Source organism: Sorex fumeus, unplaced genomic scaffold, assembly GCF_029834395.1.
Source record: "Sorex fumeus unplaced genomic scaffold, SorFum_2.1 ptg000043l, whole genome shotgun sequence".
Classification (NCBI taxonomy): Eukaryota; Metazoa; Chordata; class Mammalia; order Eulipotyphla; family Soricidae; genus Sorex; species Sorex fumeus.
In genome coordinates, this window is record NW_026606100.1 from 31,181,502 (window position 1) to 31,201,752 (window position 20,251).

General features: G+C 42.8%; 1 protein-coding gene and 1 non-coding gene across 3 annotated transcripts in view; both read right to left on the reverse strand.

Annotated features, from left to right (window-relative positions):
• Positions 1-20,251, reverse strand: part of ARMH3 (armadillo like helical domain containing 3) — a 207,140-nt gene that overhangs the window by 111,420 nt on the left and 75,469 nt on the right. For both annotated transcript variants that reach the window (XR_008793369.1, XM_056120515.1), the window contains exon 20: positions 20,075-20,163. Coding sequence is in view for 1 of the 2 variants with exons in the window: in XM_056120515.1 (XP_055976490.1) it covers positions 20,075-20,163 (89 nt within the window). In the remaining variant the exon portion in view is untranslated. The remainder of the gene's footprint in view (positions 1-20,074; positions 20,164-20,251) is intronic.
• Positions 15,061-15,187, reverse strand: LOC130029959 (small nucleolar RNA SNORA44). The gene has a single exon (XR_008793408.1). It is a non-coding gene; the product is annotated as a small nucleolar RNA SNORA44 (small nucleolar RNA).

Consider the following 20,251-nt stretch of genomic DNA (forward strand, 5'->3'; position numbering starts at 1 on the left):
ATAAGCCTTTCATTTTCACTTTTCCTCTGGAAGCCAAACATTAAAGATGGAGACTTTCAAGAACAAATGCATATAGGAGAAACTACAAAATAACTGTACATGCCCAGGTAAAGACTCCCAAGACATTTAAGAAGACATTAATCTTACCCCTCAGGCTAAGCCTTAGTTTAGAATAACCTACATCCTAATGTTTAAAATAAAAAAAAAACCCAGTAAACTGAGGGAGGGGAGAATCTGATTCCAAAGTTACCACTTTATTAACACTATTAGAGTGAAATGTTCAGCATTTAATAAATAAATGAAACAGCAAAGTATGTTCTGTTCAAAGAAGGAAAATAAATCAACGGTGGCACAGAAGATAGCTCAAGGTCGAACATAAGCCTGACATGTATGATCCTAAGTTGGTGGTGCTCGTAAGTGCTCACTAGGGGCCTATCTAATTGGTTGTAAAGTTTGTCCATTTCCAGCTGTGGCGCTTGCAGGGGTTGCTGAATGCTCACGCACAAAGTACAACAAGGCAACTGCACCCCTGATTCATGTTCAGGAATTGGACCAGGAATTGGACCTCAATCGCATGAGGACTGCGATTGATGCAGTCCTCACCAAGGATCACACCCTTACGTTGTGGTGACTGCACACACCTGGGACAATGCAGCTGAAAAATCACTGGAAGCCCTAAGGATCTCAAATTGTCACGCACAAATAGCTGAGTTTCCAGGGAAGTGACCAACACATGCAGTAGTACCTGGCTTATGCAGCCTCATAATTTCAAAGTAGTTGCTTTAAGCACTGAGTCATTTTCTGGCCCCAAAATGTAAATATGGGGGGAGGAAAAGTAGTTGAAAATTTCTAAAGTTTGTTAAAAAGCATCAATACAAGCACCTATGAAGGGGCCAGACAGTACAGTGGGTAAGGTGCTTGCCATGCATATGGCCAAGCTTGTGGCAAATAGTCCCCCAAGCACTGGTAGGGGTCTCTCCTGAGCAGAGCCAGGATTAGCTCTGAAGCACTGCTGGGTGTGGTCCAAAACCAAAAATACAAAACACAGGATGAAAGCAGATGCATCTGTGGGACACCTGGGATCCAAGGATACAAACAGGTTGAAAGTGAAAGGATTAAAAAAAGACAGTCCATGTAAATAAATAGTAACCAAGAAATCAAGAATAGCTATACTCTTGCCACAAGAGTGTGTCAGGTGAAGAACACTTAAGATAGAGAAGGGATCAGCATGAGAAGAGGGAGGGGAGGGAGAAGAGGTGGAGGGGAGGGAGAGGACAGCAGGGAGGAGGAGGGAGTGCCTGGGGAAGGGGCAGGGGTGGGGTGGGGGAAGAGGGCAAGGGGGGCAGGAGGGAACCCGGGACCACTGTTGGTGGGAAAAGTACATGGGTGAAGAGCTGGTGTTAGAGCATTATATGACTGAAATCCAATCATGAACAACTTTGTAAATGTGTTTTAACACTGTAATTCAATTAAAAAAATTAAAACATAAAAAGGGGCACTGGTGGAGGGATGGGTACTTGATCATTGTATAACTGAAACCCAAGCACAAAAATTTATAAGTCTAAAAAAAAAAAAAAACTCATGGACATTGGGGAGAAGCCAAACTCAAATAATTAAAGTATACAATGAACTTTGACTTCTTAAGTTTTTGAGTTTTATATGGTAATCTTTCATATGATTCTCCAGAACCCATGAGCTCAGAAATAAATTCACTTTTGCATAAACAGTAATGATACATATTCATTTGAGAATGCACATTTGGTGCTCCTTGAATAATTATTAAAATTCTAGAATAGACATTAGTGTTGCCATCACTCACTATTAAAAATTTCCAAACCCACCTGTGTTTTTGATGTATAAGCCACCATAAAAAGAATGTTTAATGTGAAAATAAAACTCCTATGATGCTCATCCAAAAAAAAAAAAAAGGAGTAACTATACTGATATTAGACAAATCAAAAAGGAATACATTAAGTGCACCCAAGAGACAGTATAGCAGGTAAGATAATTGCCTTGCAAGCAACCAACCCTGGTCCAATTCCTGTCACTCCGTATGGTAGCCTGAGCCCTGCCAGGAGTGATTCCTGAGCACAGAGCCAGAAGTAAGCTCTGAGCACTCTAGGTTTGGTAATCCCCGCTCCCCCTTCCCTTCCCCCCAAGAAAGGAATACAGGACCAGAGTGATAGTACAGCAGACAGGGTGTTTGCTTTGCACACAGCCGAACTGGGTTCCCATATGGTCCCCCAAACAGAGCCAGGAGTAACCCCTGAGCACCACCAGGTGTGGGCCTCCCCATCTTTTTAAAGGAATACGTAAGATTAAAAAAGGTATTATAGGGGCCAGAGAGAGTACAGCGGTTAAGGTGCATGCAGTTGATCCAGGTTCAATCCCCAGCACCCTACATAGTCCCCCAAGATCCCTGAGTACAGAGACAGTGTAAGCCCTGAGCATAGTCAGGAATCACCCTGCCCTTACACCTCAAAGAAAGAGATATTACATTATTAAAAGACTAGGCACAACAAAGTATAATAATTATAAACATTTAAACGCCAACAAAATATGCTAATCAGGACTGGCCATTTCTTAACGATCAAGGGATCAATATATCAAGACGAACTTACACTCTTAAATTCCTTAAGCATCACCACAAAAACATTTAAAACAACTGCTAAAGAAAGACACCAACAGCAACACAAAGTAGTAGGAAATGGTGATACTCCTCTCTATCACTGCAAGACAGTTCAAGTAGGCAAAAACTTAATCAGGAAACACTGGCCTTGAAGAAAAAGAAACAGGACATAGGCCCCGAAGACATACATAGGGCCTTTTGAGTACACATTCTTTTTTTTTTTTTTTTTTGCTTTTTGGGTCATACCCAGAGATGCTCAAGGGTTACTCCTGGCTCATGCACTCAGGAATTGCTCCTGGAGGTGCTTGGGGGACCATATGGGATGCTGGGAATTAAGCCTGTGTTGGCCTTGTTGGCTTCGTGCAAGGCAAATGCGCTACCCACTGTGCTATCGCTCCAGTCCCTGAGTACACATTCTTATCCAGTGAACAAGGGACATACTCCAAGACAAACCACACACTGGGTCACAAAACATACCTCCATGAAATCAAGAAATCAGAAACCCTATCAACTATTTTCTCAGGTCACAATCACGATCAAACTGTTGTTCTTCGATTGCCTCGAGCAGGCACCAGTAACATCTCCTTCGTCCTAGCCCTGAAATTTTAAAAAGTGCCATATTCAAGGCTCTTTCAGGGTTAGGAGAATGAGACCCATCATTGTTACTGGTATTTGGCATATTGGGTATGCCACGGGGAGTTTGCCAGACTCTGCCGTGTTACATTCAGTAGCCTGCCAGGTTGTCCAAAATCAGAATGAGATAATAAAGATAACAAAGGCATGCGGGTCCTGGGGCTGAGATCTCCAAGCCTGCTTGGTTAGGGGCTGACCATCCTCCACCCAGATCCTCCATCTTCCAGTAGGCAGGGGTCACACCCACCAACTGCACCCCCCACCTTGTAATCCCATCAATGGCCAAGATCCAGAGACTATAAAACCCAGCTCCCAGAAGCGCGCAGCCGCATTAGCGGCCACGTGACATCTTATTATCTCTCAGATCACAATGCTCTGAAATAAAAAAAAATCAATCACAAAAAGAAAAGTAAAAAACCTTAAGCACTTAGAAATTAAACAATTTTGTTCAAGATTTTTTTTTTTTTTGGCTTTTTGGGTCATACCCAGTGATGCACAGGGGTTACTCCTGGCTCTGCACTCAGGAATTACTCCTGGCAGTGCTCGGGGGACCATATGGGAGGCTGGGGATTGAACCCAGGATGGCCGCGTTCAAGGCAAACGCCCTACCCGCTGTGCTATCATTCCAGCCCCACTGTTCAAGATTTTATGAGTCAAAAAAGTGAAAAAAAAAATGAACCTCCTACTAAGACTGCCTTTGTAGACATGATTCTGGTTGTTTTTTTTTTAAAAAAAAAAAAGGAAAAAAGTGTTTGTAAACAATTGCTCTAGCCTGTCGGAAAGAGCCTGAAGTCTGACAACCTGATTTTTATTCACTTTTGTGTCTATCCCAGGCTCTGACTAAAAGTAGATGCTTAATATTTTTAGAAAAATTGGGTGGGGGATCTCTCTGGGGGGAAGAAGACCAGACTAGAGGCTGTGAGTTCAAAGAGTGGGTGTGTTAAGTGGCTGAGAACAGAGATACCACCCCCCCCACCACCACCAATGGCACTAGGTCAACAAAAAACAGGGAAAGGGGCCCCAGGCTAGCTGATAATCAGTGACCATTCATTCTTTTTACAGCATTAGTTATATAGAAATGGTGAAGGGTGGGGGTACACATAGGTAGGATTGAACAGTATCATAATAATAAATAGATGAAAAGCCCTTCCATCAGGGAAAGTTCCCTTAGGAAATTAACTCAGGGACAAAATCTCATCTGGGAGTTCCGCACTCTAGACTACTAGGATATCAGCTCTAGGGTGGGATTCCATCTAAGGATGTATTGCTTTTCCTTTTCCTTAGTAATCCACTTAAACAATCATATTAAATTTACTTCTTACTAATATCTCTAGTCATTTTGTATCAACACAGTAAGAGATATATTAAGCTTAAAGGGTAACTTCTCCTGGGGACATCTTGCTATATATCCCAGACTACAATCCTCAGGTCAAGTAAGTCTTTCCTAACCCCAGCAGGGTCCTTAATCAGTTACTTCTTTTTGGGTCATGACAGAGTATGTTCCACGACCATGCTTCTTATTATACTTCTTATGGCACTTATCCTGTCCCTTTTCAATTCCAGGATAGCTTATAGCTTTCCCTGGGTCCAGCCAAGTCCCTTGCCAGGACCCACCTTTGGGGGGTGTTAGGAAGTAGAAACAACTGAGGTTTGAGTCAAGTAAATATGACAGATGCCCAGGAGCAAATATTATTCAGAGTCAATTAACTCCCATATTAAAAAAGCATAGCATCAGTTGTCTTCCTGTGTCTATATAAAAAAGGACATGGCTAAAGGACATAAAGGAAAGATAAAAGTAACACAGGATTATTAATGCCTGATGGAATCGAGTATGTCTCGGGAGCACTTTGATGGGAGTAACTCAATAAACTTAAGCTCCCTATGAGAGGAGCAAGGACAAACCAATGTTATGCAACAAGAGGCAACATAAGAACTATAGTGGAGGATCTTGGCACTTGGTGGTGATGGTGGCAGTATGAAGAAATTTTGTCGGAAGGAAGGAAACAAGGGAGGGAGAGAAGAAGGGAGGGAGGGAGGAAACAAAATCTGACAGAAATAAAGGGAGGGAAATGTACAGCTATAAGCACATCAGAACAGAATGGGAAAACAGCTCAAGTGGTAGAACACATGTCTCACATGTACATGGTTCTAAATTCAATCCCTGGCACTGCATGCAGGAAAATTGCCCAAGCACTGCTAGGTGTTGCTCTGTGGGCCCCAAGCCTGAGCACCAAACCACCCAGCAGCATTCCTGGGCTGAGCATCTCTGGAAGTAGCCTGCACTTCCCAATCCCAGCTCTCTGGATGTGGTCCTTACTAAACATGTACGTGTAAGCACAGAAGATGGCAAATCAAAATCCTAATTCATATCTTAACAAATTATAAAATAAAGAGCATCAGAACCCCAAATTAGTAGAAGGAAATAATAGTTTGGAACAGAAAGAAACAAAATAGAAAACAGAAAAGCAAGAGAGAAAAATCAATGAAACTAACAGTTGTTTTTTGAAACAATAAAACTGACAAACCATTACTAGCTAGTCAAAAAATAGAAAAGACTCAAATTAGCAAAATCATAAATAAGAACAGGAATGTTACTACCAAGTCTACGAGATTAGAAGGACTATAACCACATACTATGAAAAACTATGTGCCCCAAAGCTGAGTAAACAAAATAAACTGGACAGTTTTCCTAGAATCACAATATCTACTAAACTAAATCAGAAAAAAGAAAATCTGAATATCAGGAAATTGAAGCAGAAATCAAAAACCCCCTCAACAAAGAAAAACACAGAATTAATGACTTCACTGAAGTATTATACCAAATAGCTAGAGAATTACTATTATCAAATCTCTCTCAAATTGTTGGAAAGCACTAAGGAGGCCACTTCCTAACTCATTATATGAGGTCAGCACAACTCTGATACCAACGCCAAACAAATACAAGAAAACTATAGACCATTATCCTTAATGACATGGATGCAAAAATTCTCAATAAAATACTGGCAAACAGAATTCAGCAGTATATCTAAAAGATTTACATTGAAACCAAATAATACTTAATCACTGACTACAGGGATTGAAATTCTTTTCAAAAAATGAACCTAGGCAGCCGGGAATGTATGGCTCAGTGGCAGAAATGCATGCTTTGGACTTGACAGCACAGGAATTTAGATACTGTCTTGGATGAAGCCAGCCTGGTTCTATCCTGGCACCATGTAGTTCCCCAAACACCAAAGAAATGCTGCCTGAGCACAAAGCTGGGAACAATGCCCAAGCACCGCTGGTGTGATCCAAAAACCACACAAAAAACCAAAAACATGTGTTTTGTATGTAAGAGGCCCTGGTTCTAACTCTGGAACCAAAACAAAGGCAGAGTGGGAGGGTCAGGGAGGAGAGACTGAATTTGATCAACATGTACAGGAATAAAGTTGGATCCTTACCTAACATCATAAACAAAAATGATCTCACGGGGGCTTGGAACAATAGTACAATGGGTAAGGCTCTTGCCTTCCACACAACTGACACAAGTTTGATCCCCAGCATCCCATATGGTCCCCTACCACCACCATGAGTAATTTCTGAATACAGAGCCAGGAGTAACAACTGAGCATTTTTTTGTGTGTTTGGTTTTTGGATCACACAGCAGCGCCGAATATGACCCAAAAAGAAAAAAAAAAACTAAAACTAAAAACAAAAATGATCTCAAAATGATTAAAACCCTGTATAACCATGAAACACTTAAATAAAATATAAGATAAAGCTTTATAACTTTCAATATGGCAACTGAATTTCATGAAGTTTTTAAGCTTTGTAAAGACATAAAGTATACGGTAGCTGCAGTAGATCAGGGAAGGAAGTAGTGAAAAGTTATTGTTTATTAAGTATAGTTTCAGATTTATCAGATAAAAGAGCTGGATAGTGGTGACAGTTACATAACAACCACAATGTAAGTACTACCACTGAACTGCACACTTAAATGATTAAGATGGTTAATTTTGCATTATGTGTATTTTACCACAATAAAAAAAGTCCATGTTATCAGGCTGCACAGCCTGAAGGCTCAGGGCCACTCTCAATAAATGGGAAAACGAACCAATCCTTTAAGTGAAAGCCAGGTTTGTCTTACTATTTTTCTTCCTGCTAAAGTAAATCCACTAAAATGGAAAATAAGGTTCAACTGTCTCCAGTTCCCCATTTACTTGGGGACACTGCAATTCTCACAGTTACCACCCACCCTGTTCTTTATCATGAAAATGAATTTTTATGTGAAACCTCCCTTATGGAACTTAGACTCTGGGAACTGCAGGACCCCATACGTCTCATTCCTATGCTGCTGCCTCTAAGTATGATGAGAAGTCACTGCTCTCTTCTAGGGTCCTCTAGGACCTGCTTCTTTTTTTCTAAAACTGTCCAAATCAATGTTAACCAAACACTGTAAATCACCCTTTTACAAATGTGTCAAAAAGACCGTGTTTCAAGAGAGACATCTGATATTGAACAAAGACATTCTGCCAAAGTGAGGAAGATCAGTAAGAGGCCTGTCACGCTCACTAGAGATCCAAGGAACAATGATACTTGAAGAAACCCAAACGTGGCCTACACTGGCCATCTTTTCGGCACAGAAATGGCCCAGCTCCATGACTAAGCTCAAAAAGAACATGATGCCGCCAAATCTCCCCAGGTAGACAATATCAAGCTGACAGGTCTGGGGTCTTCTCAAAATGGGGAGGGGAAAGGCATCTTCCTCTTTTCTGCCTGAGGCACAGTAGCCCACAGCCACACCCAACACTCTCCAACAAAGATAAAGCCCAGCTCCACAACAAAACCTCATCAAATTGCCATGCCACCAAATCGTTCCAACTCCATACCTCATGTATATGCGGATACACAATACCGCCGAATTTCAGTCAACCCAGTAAGATCACAGCAAATCTGATGGGAAAATCACATAGAAGCCCACCAAGCTCAATGAAAAAAAAAAAAAACAGTAACACAGAAGGCTCAACTAGCACCAATCAGCCCGGTAAATCCTCTGACAATGACTTTAGTAGCACCACTGTGAAACATAATGGTAGCACTGTAGCACTGTCCTCCCATTGTTCATTAATTTGCTCGAGCGGGCACCAGTAACATCTCACAACAAATTGTGAGACTTGTTGTTACTGTTTTTTGGCATATCAAATATATCACGGGGAGCTTGCCAGGCTTTGCCGTGAGGGCAGGATACTCTCGGTAGCTTGCAAGGCTCTCCGAGAGGGGAAGAGGAATCAAACGCGGGTCAGCAGTGTGCAAGGCAAATGCCCTACCCGCTGTGCTATCACTCCAGCCCTCAGAATAAAATAAAAAAAAAAAGTAATGTGAAGTTCATGCCCAATTCAATCAACTTAATTAATGGCTAAATAAATAGCAGTACCCCTATATTACTATAAAAAATGATATGTCCTTAGAACCAGTATAAATACATGACTACTTCTGAGTCTCATATCTGACATGGGACTGTGAGTGGACATAACTCTGAACCTGAAGTGACTCCATTTGCAAAGAACAGATTTCTCATTCTTAGGGATGGAGAGAGATAGTACAGGGATTTAAGTGTTTGCCCTGCATCCAACCCCCATTTTATCCCTGACACCAACAGGTCTCCCAAGCCTGCCAGGAGTGATCCCTGAACACACCTGGGTGTGATCCATAAAACAAAATAACTTTTTCCTGATAGATGTAGCCTTAATAGGTGACAAAGATTCCCTCTTAAAAGCTGTCAAAGGACTTAGAAATCCTTTGTTTTGTTTTGTCTTGGACTAAACTTAGTCGTACTCTGGGCTTACTCCTGGCTCTATGCCAAGGGGTCATTTCTGGCAGTGCTCTGGAAACCATTATATGGTGCCAAAGTTCCAATCAGGAACACCCAATTACAAGGCAAGTGCCTTATCTCCTGTACTATCTCTCTATCCCTTAAACTTAAATTTTGTTTTTATTTCAGGGGAGAGGGGCCTCATCCAGCAGGGATCAAACCAGGGTCCATTATGTACAAGGCAGGTGCCCTTCCCCACTGTATTACACTGCCCCTCCAGGCCAAATATATCAGAAATTCTTACGACTGTTTCTGTTGAGTTTGTGAATGGAGGAGAAAAAGGTGCAAACTAATGAAAATTTTGTATTTCACCAAATGTGGTGATTTGAAGGAAGACTTAACTGACTTTTTTTTTCCAGTTCTGGAGCACTCTTCACTGCTGTAAAGAATTCTTATTAACAAAACTACAAAATGAGTTGATATTGTTTTGTTTTTTGTTTTGGCATTGCTCAGAGGTTAGCTGGTTCTGCACTCAGGAATTACTCCTGATGGGACTTAGGGGATCCTTTGGAATGCTGGGATCAAATCTTGAATGGCCAAAAGCAAGGTAAGTGCCTGACCTAGTATACTATAGCTCCAGACCAACAAAACTAATAAAACAAATATTTTCTAATGCCTTTATCCTTTATAATTGGAACATTTTCTTTTTATCATTTTGTTTTGTTTATCTTTTATTTGGGGACCACACCTGGTGGTACTCAGGGTTATTCCAGACTCTGCATTTGGGGATCATTTCTGGCAGAGCTCAGGGGACTATATGTAATACTGGTTATCAAACCCAGGTTCACTGTGTGCAAGCAAGCACCCTATATGCTATACTATCTCTCTAGCCCCCAAACTGTCTAACTTTGAAAAGAACTGATTATTCAGAGAAGAAAGGAGCCTCTTATTTTTACATGCAATCTCAAATAACCCTTATTAGGCATATTAAGACTAGAATCTTTTAATACATTCTTCCTCACAGAAAATTTAGGGAAAGAGAAAGGAAAAATTAAAGACCAATTTTAAAAACAAAATAGCAAGAACAGCTGCTCAAATTATTCTTTCCATCTACTCTGTTTACTGCTATGTTCTTTCTCACCTGGACACCCTCTCTAGAACTAAAAGCAGCATTATCGTAGAGTTATATAAGGTGTCACCACTGGAGGAAGCTGGGTATACAGGGTACAAGAACTCTGTACTATTTTTGCGACTTCCTGTGAGTCTAAAATTTAGCAAAATAAGAAGTATAAAACAAATTAAACTAAAAGCAGCAATAAAAGTTCAAAGGATAGTTTCCCCAAGTTAATAGGGGCTGCAAAACTGTCTAAGCTCTAACATCTACAAAAAAACTACCAGAGGGCTGGAGCAATAGTACGTGTAGTGTGGCGAGGACACATGCCTTGTACAAAGTCAATCTGGGTTCAATCCCATATGGTGCCCCAATTCCAGCCATAAGTGATCCCTGAGTAGAGCCAGGATTAAGCCCTGAGTACTGTTGAGTGCCCAAAATAAAAACAAACAAAAACAGAACTATGAGATAGGGTTGAAGAGATAGGAATAGGGTTAAGATGCTTGCCTTGTGCATAGTCAACCAGAGTTTAATCCCTGGCACCACATATAGTTTCCCAACTACCCTCAGAAGTGATCGCTGAGTCTAGAGCCAAGGTACTACTTGGATATGGGCCCCCCCAAAAAAAAACAAAAGCACTAGGATTCAAGTGTATCTCTTTCTCTTAAAATACTTCAGTCCTACAGTATAATGACACCACCTACGATTGAACAAGTTTCCAAAGAAAGGCTCTTGAATCCCAGTGTCAAGGTGTACTTAACCATCAAGTCACAGGCATCTGCACTGATAAGAAAGTCAGCTGGATCCAGAGAGCTGTGACAACCTGGGTTTTCCATTTTTCCCAGTAGGCATCTGAAAGGTCAGGCTACATGTAATTTCTCTCTTCTTCAGAAAGCTGTGAATGCTTTGGATGCTATTTAGCACAGTGAAGCTGAACAGATTGTTTTCGGGGCCTTTCTTCCTGCAGGGAGGCAAATGTTGCCTAGCGATCTGTATCTGAGCATAGGAGTCAGGAACTCTAAGTTCTAATCATGACTATTTTGTGTCTGGTTCCATGATTCTCTTAAGTCTCTTTTCCTTCCTATACCTCTACTCCCTTCCTCAAGTAACAGTGATAAAAATAATGACTTCCACTCATGGACACTAATAGTGAAAGAGTTAGAAGATAAGTGATCCAGGGGTTAATGATAAATACAAAATGCTAGCATAGGGCCAGGGTGACAGTAACACCTGGTAGGGTCTTTGCCTTGCACGTGGCTGACCAGTTTAATTCCCAGCATCCCATTATGGTCACTGGAGCCCACTAGAAGTGATTGCTGAACACAAAGCCAGGAGTAAGCCCTGAGCACTGCCTGGCATGACCCAAAAACAAAAACCAAAAATTACCAAAAGCAAACAAACACAAAACCAAATTTCCATAATTTCAGAGTATGGAAAGGTAGAATATTAACATGTAAGTTACCACTGAAATACCTCTTCTTTGTGAAATAAGCTGATCTATGATGCTGTGTTCCAGTATTTCCCTCTTTTAATAATAGGCTTCTCTTTAAACAATCTGCTTATTCATTGATAACACTGGTTTAAAAACCACCAAAGTTTCCTTTCCTATTTTTTCTGGTAATGGGCACACAGGTACAATGCTCAGGGTCACTCCCACCTCTGCTCAAGAGACAATGTAGCACCAGCAATCAAAACTGGGCCTCCTACCTGTAAAGCATGCTGAACTCAGCTCACTGAGCTACCCTCTCTAGCCCAAAGTTTACTTTTTTCATTTTCGCTCTTATTTTTGGGCCACAATGGTAATGCTCAGGGTTATTCCTGACAGTGGTTGGGGGATCAGATGGGATGGCAGGTATCAAACCCTGGTGAGCCACGCACAAGGCAAGCACCATACCCACTGCATTATCACTGTGGCCCCCAAAATTTCCATTTTTACATGGTTAAGGGCAATCCATGGTGGGTATGGTGCCGCCAGCAGGTCAATCTGTACCTGTGAGGCGAGTTTATCAAAAGCCTGATGGCGCCTTCAGATTCCCAGATACCCCCAAATTGCTGCTGTGTCTTCGGCCAGACCCCAAAAACTTGGGGCAAATTTACCAAGAAAGTAAACAGACAAAAGTTAGGTATGTGGGAGACACACCCACAAACCACCTCCGGCTCAGCTATATAGTTGGAGGCATGGCCTCTCTGATTCCTGATCAAACTGCTTAACAGCCACGATCCCAGAGGCTCAGAAACAAATCTTGAAACCCAGCGGCTTTTGGCAGAAATGCATCCATACCCCGCAGTAGGTTACTGTCGCCAGGTCAGCCCAGGGGGGAAAGGGTGCTGTCCCTCCACCTGCTCCCCGTAGGCGGCTCAGTGGCCTCCACCTTACAGAAGCCATGGAAAGTCAGGTTTGGGCCCACAGTGACGAGACATACCAGGCCTCATGGGATGGGGGTGGAGCCGTCCCTTTCCTCCCCACCCCAATGAGAGACCCCGAGTCACCGCCAATGAACGGCCTCTCTGGCTCCTGATCAAGCTGCTTAATGGCCATGATCCCAAAGACTCAGAAACAAATCTTGAAACCTAATGGCTTTTGGCAGAAATGCGTCCAGTCCCTGCAGTAGGTTACTGGCGCTGGGCCACCCCAAGTGGGAATAAGTTTCATGCCCTGGCCTGTTTCCCCTGGCAGCCTAGTGGCTGCCATCCTCCAGAGGCCACTGGACAGTCAGGTTTGGGCCCACAGTGACGAGACATGCAGGGCCTCACGGGATGGGGGTGGAGCCGGTCCTTTCCTCCCCACCCCAATGAAACCCCAAGTCGCCGCCCACAAATGGCCTCTCTGGCTCCTGATCAAGCCACTTAATGGCCATTATCCCAGAGACTCAGAAACAAATCTCAGACCCCAACAGCTTTTGGCAGAAATGCATCCGGTCCCTGCTGTAGGTTACTGTCACCAGACCACCCCAGGGGGGAAGGGGTGCTGTCCCTCCACCTGCTCCCCCTTGGCGGCTCAGTGGCTGCCATCCTCCACAGGCCATTACAGTCAGGTTTGGGCCCGCAGTGATGAGACATGTGGGGCCTCACAGGATGGGGGTGGAGCAGGCCCTTCCTCTCCACCCCAACGAGACCCTGAGTCACCACCCATGAACAGCCTCTCTGGCTCCTGATCAACCTGCTTAACAGCCATGATCCAAGAGACTCAGGAACAAATCTTGGAACCCAGCAGGTTTTGGCAGAAATCCCTCCAGATTTAATTGTTATAATTTTGGAATTTCAAAACCGCGCGGCCACTACTGCAGCCACGCAACATCATATGTTATTCATAACCAGTAATAGAAAACAAATTGTCCACTGTTGCCTTTTTGGCAGATGTGAGTGTTGGGGTAAAATCCCAAATAATAATGGTGGGTCTGGTGTCAAAATATTGAATGTAATCGAAGTAGAGAGAGAGAGAGAGTAATGTGGAAATTATCTGCCCCACAGGTAGGGGGAGGGTGGGAGATGGGGGTATACTGGGGTTTTTGGTGGTGGAGAATGGGCACTGGTGAAGGTATGGGTCTTTCATTGGATAACCGAGACTTAAACCCAAAAGCTTTGTAACTGCTCTCACAGTGATTTAATAAATAAAATTATAAAAAATGAGAAAAAAAGATAGAGTTCATGCCCAATTCAATCAGCCTAATCAGTGGCTGAATAAATAGCAGTACTCCTACATTAAAAAAAAAAATAACTGGGGCTGGAGTGATAGCACAGCGGGTAGGGCATTTGCCTTGCACGCGGCCACCCGGGATCAATTCCCAGCATCCCATATGGTCCCCTGAGCACCGCCAGGGGTAATTCCTGAGTGCAGAACCAGGAGTAACCCCTGTGCATCGCCAGGTGTGACCCAAAAAGAAAAAAAAAATCAATCCATGTATGAGGTAAGAAAAAAGAGATAAAAAGAAATAAAGTATGATAGGTAAGAAGAGAGATAAAGAGAAATAAAGTAATCAAAAGAAATATGAAAAAAAAAAAGAAATATGACAGGCCAGGAAGAGGTTGAAATGGCCAGAAGACAGGCTTTGCAGAGGGCATTCCTAGGTTTGATCCCTAACACCACATGGCCACCCAAGCACTGCCAGGAGCAATCTCCCCACAGACTGCAGGAGCTCACGCTTTGCCTTGGGGAAACACTAGTCCCCCTGACAACAGCTGCTGTAACCCAAAGACCAAAAGCAAAGCTACTGGTTTCAGACATCTCCTGTTGTCTTTCAGCTTGTCTCTTTGTTTTCACACCTAACAGCATAAACCCATGATCAGTGGGAGCTTTAAGACCTTAAAAAGGAACAGCTCCACGGGACCAGAGTGATAGTACAGCAGGTAGGGCGTTTGCCTTGTACGCGGCAGACCCGGGTTCGATCCCCGGCATCCCATATGGTCCCCCAAGCACTGCCAGGAGTAATTCCTGAGTGCATGAACCAGGAGTAACTCCTGAGTATCACTGGGTGTGACCCCCCCAAAAAAAAGGGAACAGCTCTGGCAACAAGTTGTCATATTCAGATTTAGTGTCAGTGGTTACCAGAAACCTTGATGGAAACCTAGAGGAAAAAAATGTGTGAAAGGTTAAAAACAGTTTAGTAACCTCTTAAAAACAGGTTCAATACACCTGCCTATATGTTAACCCTGAATTCAAGAGCCAAAACTTTAGGAGTCAGAGGGATAGTACAGTGGGTAAGGCACTTCCCTTGTATTCGGCCAACCCAGATTTGATCCCTGCCATCCCACCTGGTGCCCCAAGCCCGCCAAGAGAGATTCCTGAGCAGAGAGCCAGGAGTAAACCCTGAGCACTCCCCCCAGCCCCCGTGGCTCCAAAGCAAAACAGAAAACAACAAAGAACCAAGACTTCCAGTGCAAGTCCAGAAGTTTATTTAAAAAAAAAAAGGCACATGGCAGTCGCAGGGACTAGTACTAAAATGCAAAAGTCTCTCCACGCTGCTCTAGCATGTAGCTGGAGATCCCATGGCCACTACCAGCAATAAATCTTGGAAACATGCTACCTGCTGTTGTTTTGAGGCCCTTAGACCACACTGTACTACTAAAAGAGAACACTGATTTATAATCAATAGAAATTCTACCTATCATTCTTCCATTAATTATCCATTCAAATGTTTTCTGAAAAGTTTTAGTGTAAGTCAAATAGTGTACTAGAATTAAAACAATTAAAATTTTCTGGAGAGAGTACAATAGTAAGATGCTTGCCCTGCACATAGATGACCCAAGTTCAATATCTGGCACCCTCCATAGATCGTCAAGCCCTGCCAGGAGAGACCCCTAAGCATAGAGCCAGAAGTAATCTCTGAACATCACCAGGTATGGCCCCAAAATGAACAAAACAATCTAATCTTAAATTCAAAAAGTAGAGATCGGGGTAGCCTAGAAGTCAGAGAACTTCAAAAAGTTGGGGCAGTGAGACAACTCAAAGGGCTGAGTACATGCTCAGTACGCCCTGGGGTCAATTCCTGGCATACATGATCCTCTGAGGACCACCAAAATGACCCCACACACAGAACTGGGAGGTGCTGCTAAGAACTTGCCAGTGTGTCCAAAACAAAACAAACAAAAATAGTGAGTGCTCTCTTGAAGGAATTTCATTTCCATATTCTAGTTGAAGTCAGCCTAAATGTATTCTTCATTTCCTCAGATACCATGGTGACAGGCCTTGTATAAATAGAGAGTAGAAGCAGAGTAGGTCAGGGCTCATATTTGCAGAACTATTAGGAAGGAAAAGTCTGTCTAGCAGATTAATCTCCCAACTAATACAGACTACTTTTCTTGGCATGAAGAAAAGTCTTGGAATTCCAGACAGGAATATATTGTGGGCCAGAGAGATAGTAGAGGAGTTAAGGGTGCTTCCTTTGTATGAGTCCATTCTGGTTCAATCCTGGGCATTGCATATGGTCCTGCACCACCAGAAGTGACCCCTGAGAACAGAGCCAGGATTAAGCCCTGAGCACCACCAGAAGAAGCCCAGAAACTGTATTTTAAAAGTCCATATAGGAATTTGTGGCATTATCACTATCTACCTTCCCCTTAACAAAGATTACTGTAGTCGTGTAACATGAAGAAAACCACCCCAAGTGTGGTGGTATTTGTGATACTTAACATCCACATTCCAAAGGACAAAGGCATCTGAAAGTCAACTGCATCTTAGACACCCAATTCAACAACACGTGCCTTGTCAATCTCATCCATAAATAAATTTTAACTAAGGTTGGGCATATGTACAGTTAAGCCTCTACACAGATAAGAATGGTGAATGTCACACACCTCCTTCAAATCCTTAAGTGTAGAAGGCAAAGAAAAAGTAAAACATGGGCATACCAACATATGACGGGTAGTACCAGCCAAAGAGTGGGTGGATCTACCACAACCACATTTATATTCACTGATTGCAGTATTATACATTACGATGGGCTCAGATGCATCAGATATAGCATAGTATTTTGCAGCTTTCCTTAGCACCTGCTGCTCTGTATCTCACTGTACATTCCATGTATGAACACATGGAGCCAGGGTTCCAGAAAGGCTCACTGAGTCTATACAGAAAAAGGAGCTAACCACATTTGACTGAGAACTCTAATAGAAAAGTCTATGACTTAGGAACAAGCAATCATCCAGATCTCACTAAGGACACTCAAATACACATCCTGTCAACATATCGAGGCTATCAGAATGCCTATCAGTCTTGAAATAAAACATAATTACAAACAGACCTAAAGAATAGGTATCCTGCCTCTCAATTTCCTAGCAGGACTAGGAAATGTGAAGAGCTAAACAAGACAAAAAGTTATTTTAAAATCTTTTTAAAATAGGCAGGATTTTTAAAAATACTATTTTTAAATAAAAAATGCTGGCGGTGTGTCTTGAGCTCTATAGCAAGAAAATGTATGACATCAACAGCACAAAGGACAAGAGGGAGAGTGCATATGAAAATGAGGTCAAGGGGCTGAAGAGAAAACACACAGGAAGGGCACTTGCTATGCACACAGCTGACCTGGGTTAAACCCTTTATGGTCCTTGAGCCCTTCCAGGAGTGATCAATCCCCAAGCACAAAGCCAGGAGTTAGCCCTGAGCACCACTGACCATGGGAGGGAGGAAGGGAAGGAGAGAATAAAATGAGAATCAAAAGCAGGGCCAGAGGAGAGGTAAGACAGCAGGTAGGGCACTTCACTTGCACTGGGGTTTGATTCTCAACATCCCATCTGGTCTCCCAGGAGCCGCCAGAAGTGATTTCTGAGTGTAGAGCCAGAAGTAAACACCACAGGGTGGCCCAAACCACCCCACTCCAAAAAGAAACAAAGCAAAAACAAAAGCAGGCAAAAATAACTACTACCAGTACTATCATGTATCACTTCATCCCAATTTCAGGCAGGAACCATTTTGTATTTGTTTTCAGTCTTATAATTGTACCCACATCCACAGATTTGCATCATTTTTGTGTCTTCTTTTAATTTGAGGCTATTAGAGTTTAATTATAATATAACTATCCAGACAACAATAGTCCTTTATGTTAAAAAGAATTATTCCTACCTAAGAAATTCTACTAATTGCAGTCATTTCAGTTATTTTTAGATCTCTAGTTCTCTTGACAGTTTCTCAATCTCAAACTCTCACAAAAATCAGACTCTTGTCTCCTAAAATACCAAATGCCACTACTGCCATTTAGTGTTCTCCTACTCACCAAAGGCAGTAACTGCAAAGAACTTGCTAATCCATTAATTAAAGATCTCTGCTTCCCATTATGGAGGACTAAATTTAGAAAACCAAATTGGGTTGGGAGGAACCCATGTGTCACAACAAGTGAGATGAATCCATGGAAGGGGGCTGAGTTACTGGCCTGTTTCTTATACAGTCTCTGACACTAACACACCCTCCTCCTGCTGCAAATACAGAGAGCACTCTCATGGGTGGGGTAGCCATTCATCACTATAATCATCTGGAGAAGACTTTATTGTACCACAAGGCCACAAAAGCCACAGGACCTATCAGAAAGCAAATGCCTCAGGGAACATATCTCCTCACTTTCCTGAAACCTCCAATTAGTTGCACAAAAGAAAGGGGTGGGGAGCAGGCATTGATTGCACCCTTAGAGAAGAGCCACTTCCCGCCTGCAGGGGTGGCAGAGACTTTACTGGGCAACCAAATGGATCTAAAGACAAAAGTAAACACTGTAATTTTCTGTTTTTGTCTCTGGCACAGGGGGAGTGGTACAATTGACAATGTCTGTAAACAGTAATAATGCCAGATGTAATACACAGAACAGGATTCCCCCATCTCTCCTGCCCTCCCTACCCCCTCCTTGTGACATTCCCCCTGTGATTACTCACTTTGAGGAAACACAAAGAAGCCTCCCCCTATAGCCCATATGCTGCTACCAAATGGAACAGAGGGAGAATCCAAATTTGTAATGGCCCCTCCTACCTCAATCTTACTGAAAGGAAGAATCACTGGAACTCATCAACTACAAAATAAATAGAGGGAATGAGAGAAGAAAGGAGGTATGGAGTGAGTATGTGATCAGCCCAGGTCTGCATTAGAACAAAGCAGAAGTATCAAAGCGGAACCACAGAGCATACCGCAGGTAGGAGGCTTGCCTTGCAGTCAGCTGACCCAGTTACACTCCTAGATTCCGTATGGTCCCCTGTGCACCACCAGAAGTAATTTCTAAGTACAGAACCAGGAGTAACCCCCGCGCATCACAAAGTATGGCCACCCCTGTCCCTCCACTTCAAATAAAAGATAGCACTGTAGCACTGTCCTCCCGTTGTTCATAGATTTGCCTGAGCGGGCCCAGTAACGTCTCCATTGTGAGACTTGTAGTTACTGTTTTTGGCATATCGAATACGCCACGGGTAACTTGCCAGGCTTTGCTGTGTGGGCAAGATACTCTTGGTAGCTTGCTGGGCTCTCCGAGAGGAGCAGAGGAATCGAACCTGGGTCAGCCAGGTCCATCATGTGCAAGGCAAATGCCCTACCCGCTGTGCTATTGAAAACAGAAGCATTCAAGACAAACTAATGAGTTAAGAAAAACAACAAGAAACAAAAACTCAGAGCCAGAGACACAGTACAGGAGGTAAGGAACTATCCTTGTATAAAGCCACTGCAGCCAAATCTTGTAAGATGCCCTGCATCACATTTGATTCCCTGACCACTGTCAAGAGTCACTCCTAAGCACAAGGTCAGGAAGACCTGGTGAGCAGAAATTGGGTGTGATCAAAAGACCCCCCCCCCCAATTTTTCAGGGGCTAAGAAGATAGCTTAAAGGGTTATAACACACACTTTTCATGTGGGAGGCCTGAGTTCAATCCCTAGTTTTAATGCTAGTCACCTGAGCACTATTCTGGGAGTAGCCCCTGAGAACTGCTGAGTGGCCTGAAAACAAACATATAAAATCATCCTGCACCCAGGCCTATGGATTTTCATTAAAGATAACTCAGGGCTCCCCATAAGGGAGGAACCCAGCCCCAGCAGCCAAAAACTTCCAGAACACAACCGCCACCAGGCTCAAGGCTGTTCCCCACATGCTCACGTACGAGTGAACATAATCCTGGCCTCATGTACGTGTAAACGTATTGCTGGACTGCGCGGCCACATGAGGCTGCACAACACATCATAAAACGGTTTCCCATAACAGACAATACAAAACAATATTATTTCAGTTGTGCTTTGGGACAGGGATTGGGGCTCAGGATGGAAACATCCCAAGTTGGGTAGTGGGAAGGTGTAATGGTGGTGGGATTAGTGTTTGAATATTAACTGTAATCAAATATTGTGAACCACCTTATAAAATAATTTTAAAAAAAGAGAGAAAAAAGATAATAAAAGCAAAAAAAAAAAAAATAAGATGTAAGACAAGAGAAGCTGAATTCAAAAGAAAGTTACCTGACCAGAGTTCCCGCCAGGTGTAATGCAGGCGTACTCTACACTTCTTCTGATAGCAAAGCAGTTTATGCACTACCTGAATGCAGCGTCTGTGAAAAGAGAGAAAGACAAACTGGTATAAGAAACAATATTGATTACTTTAGATTCCAGAGTTGAAAACTTATGTAAACTTATGTA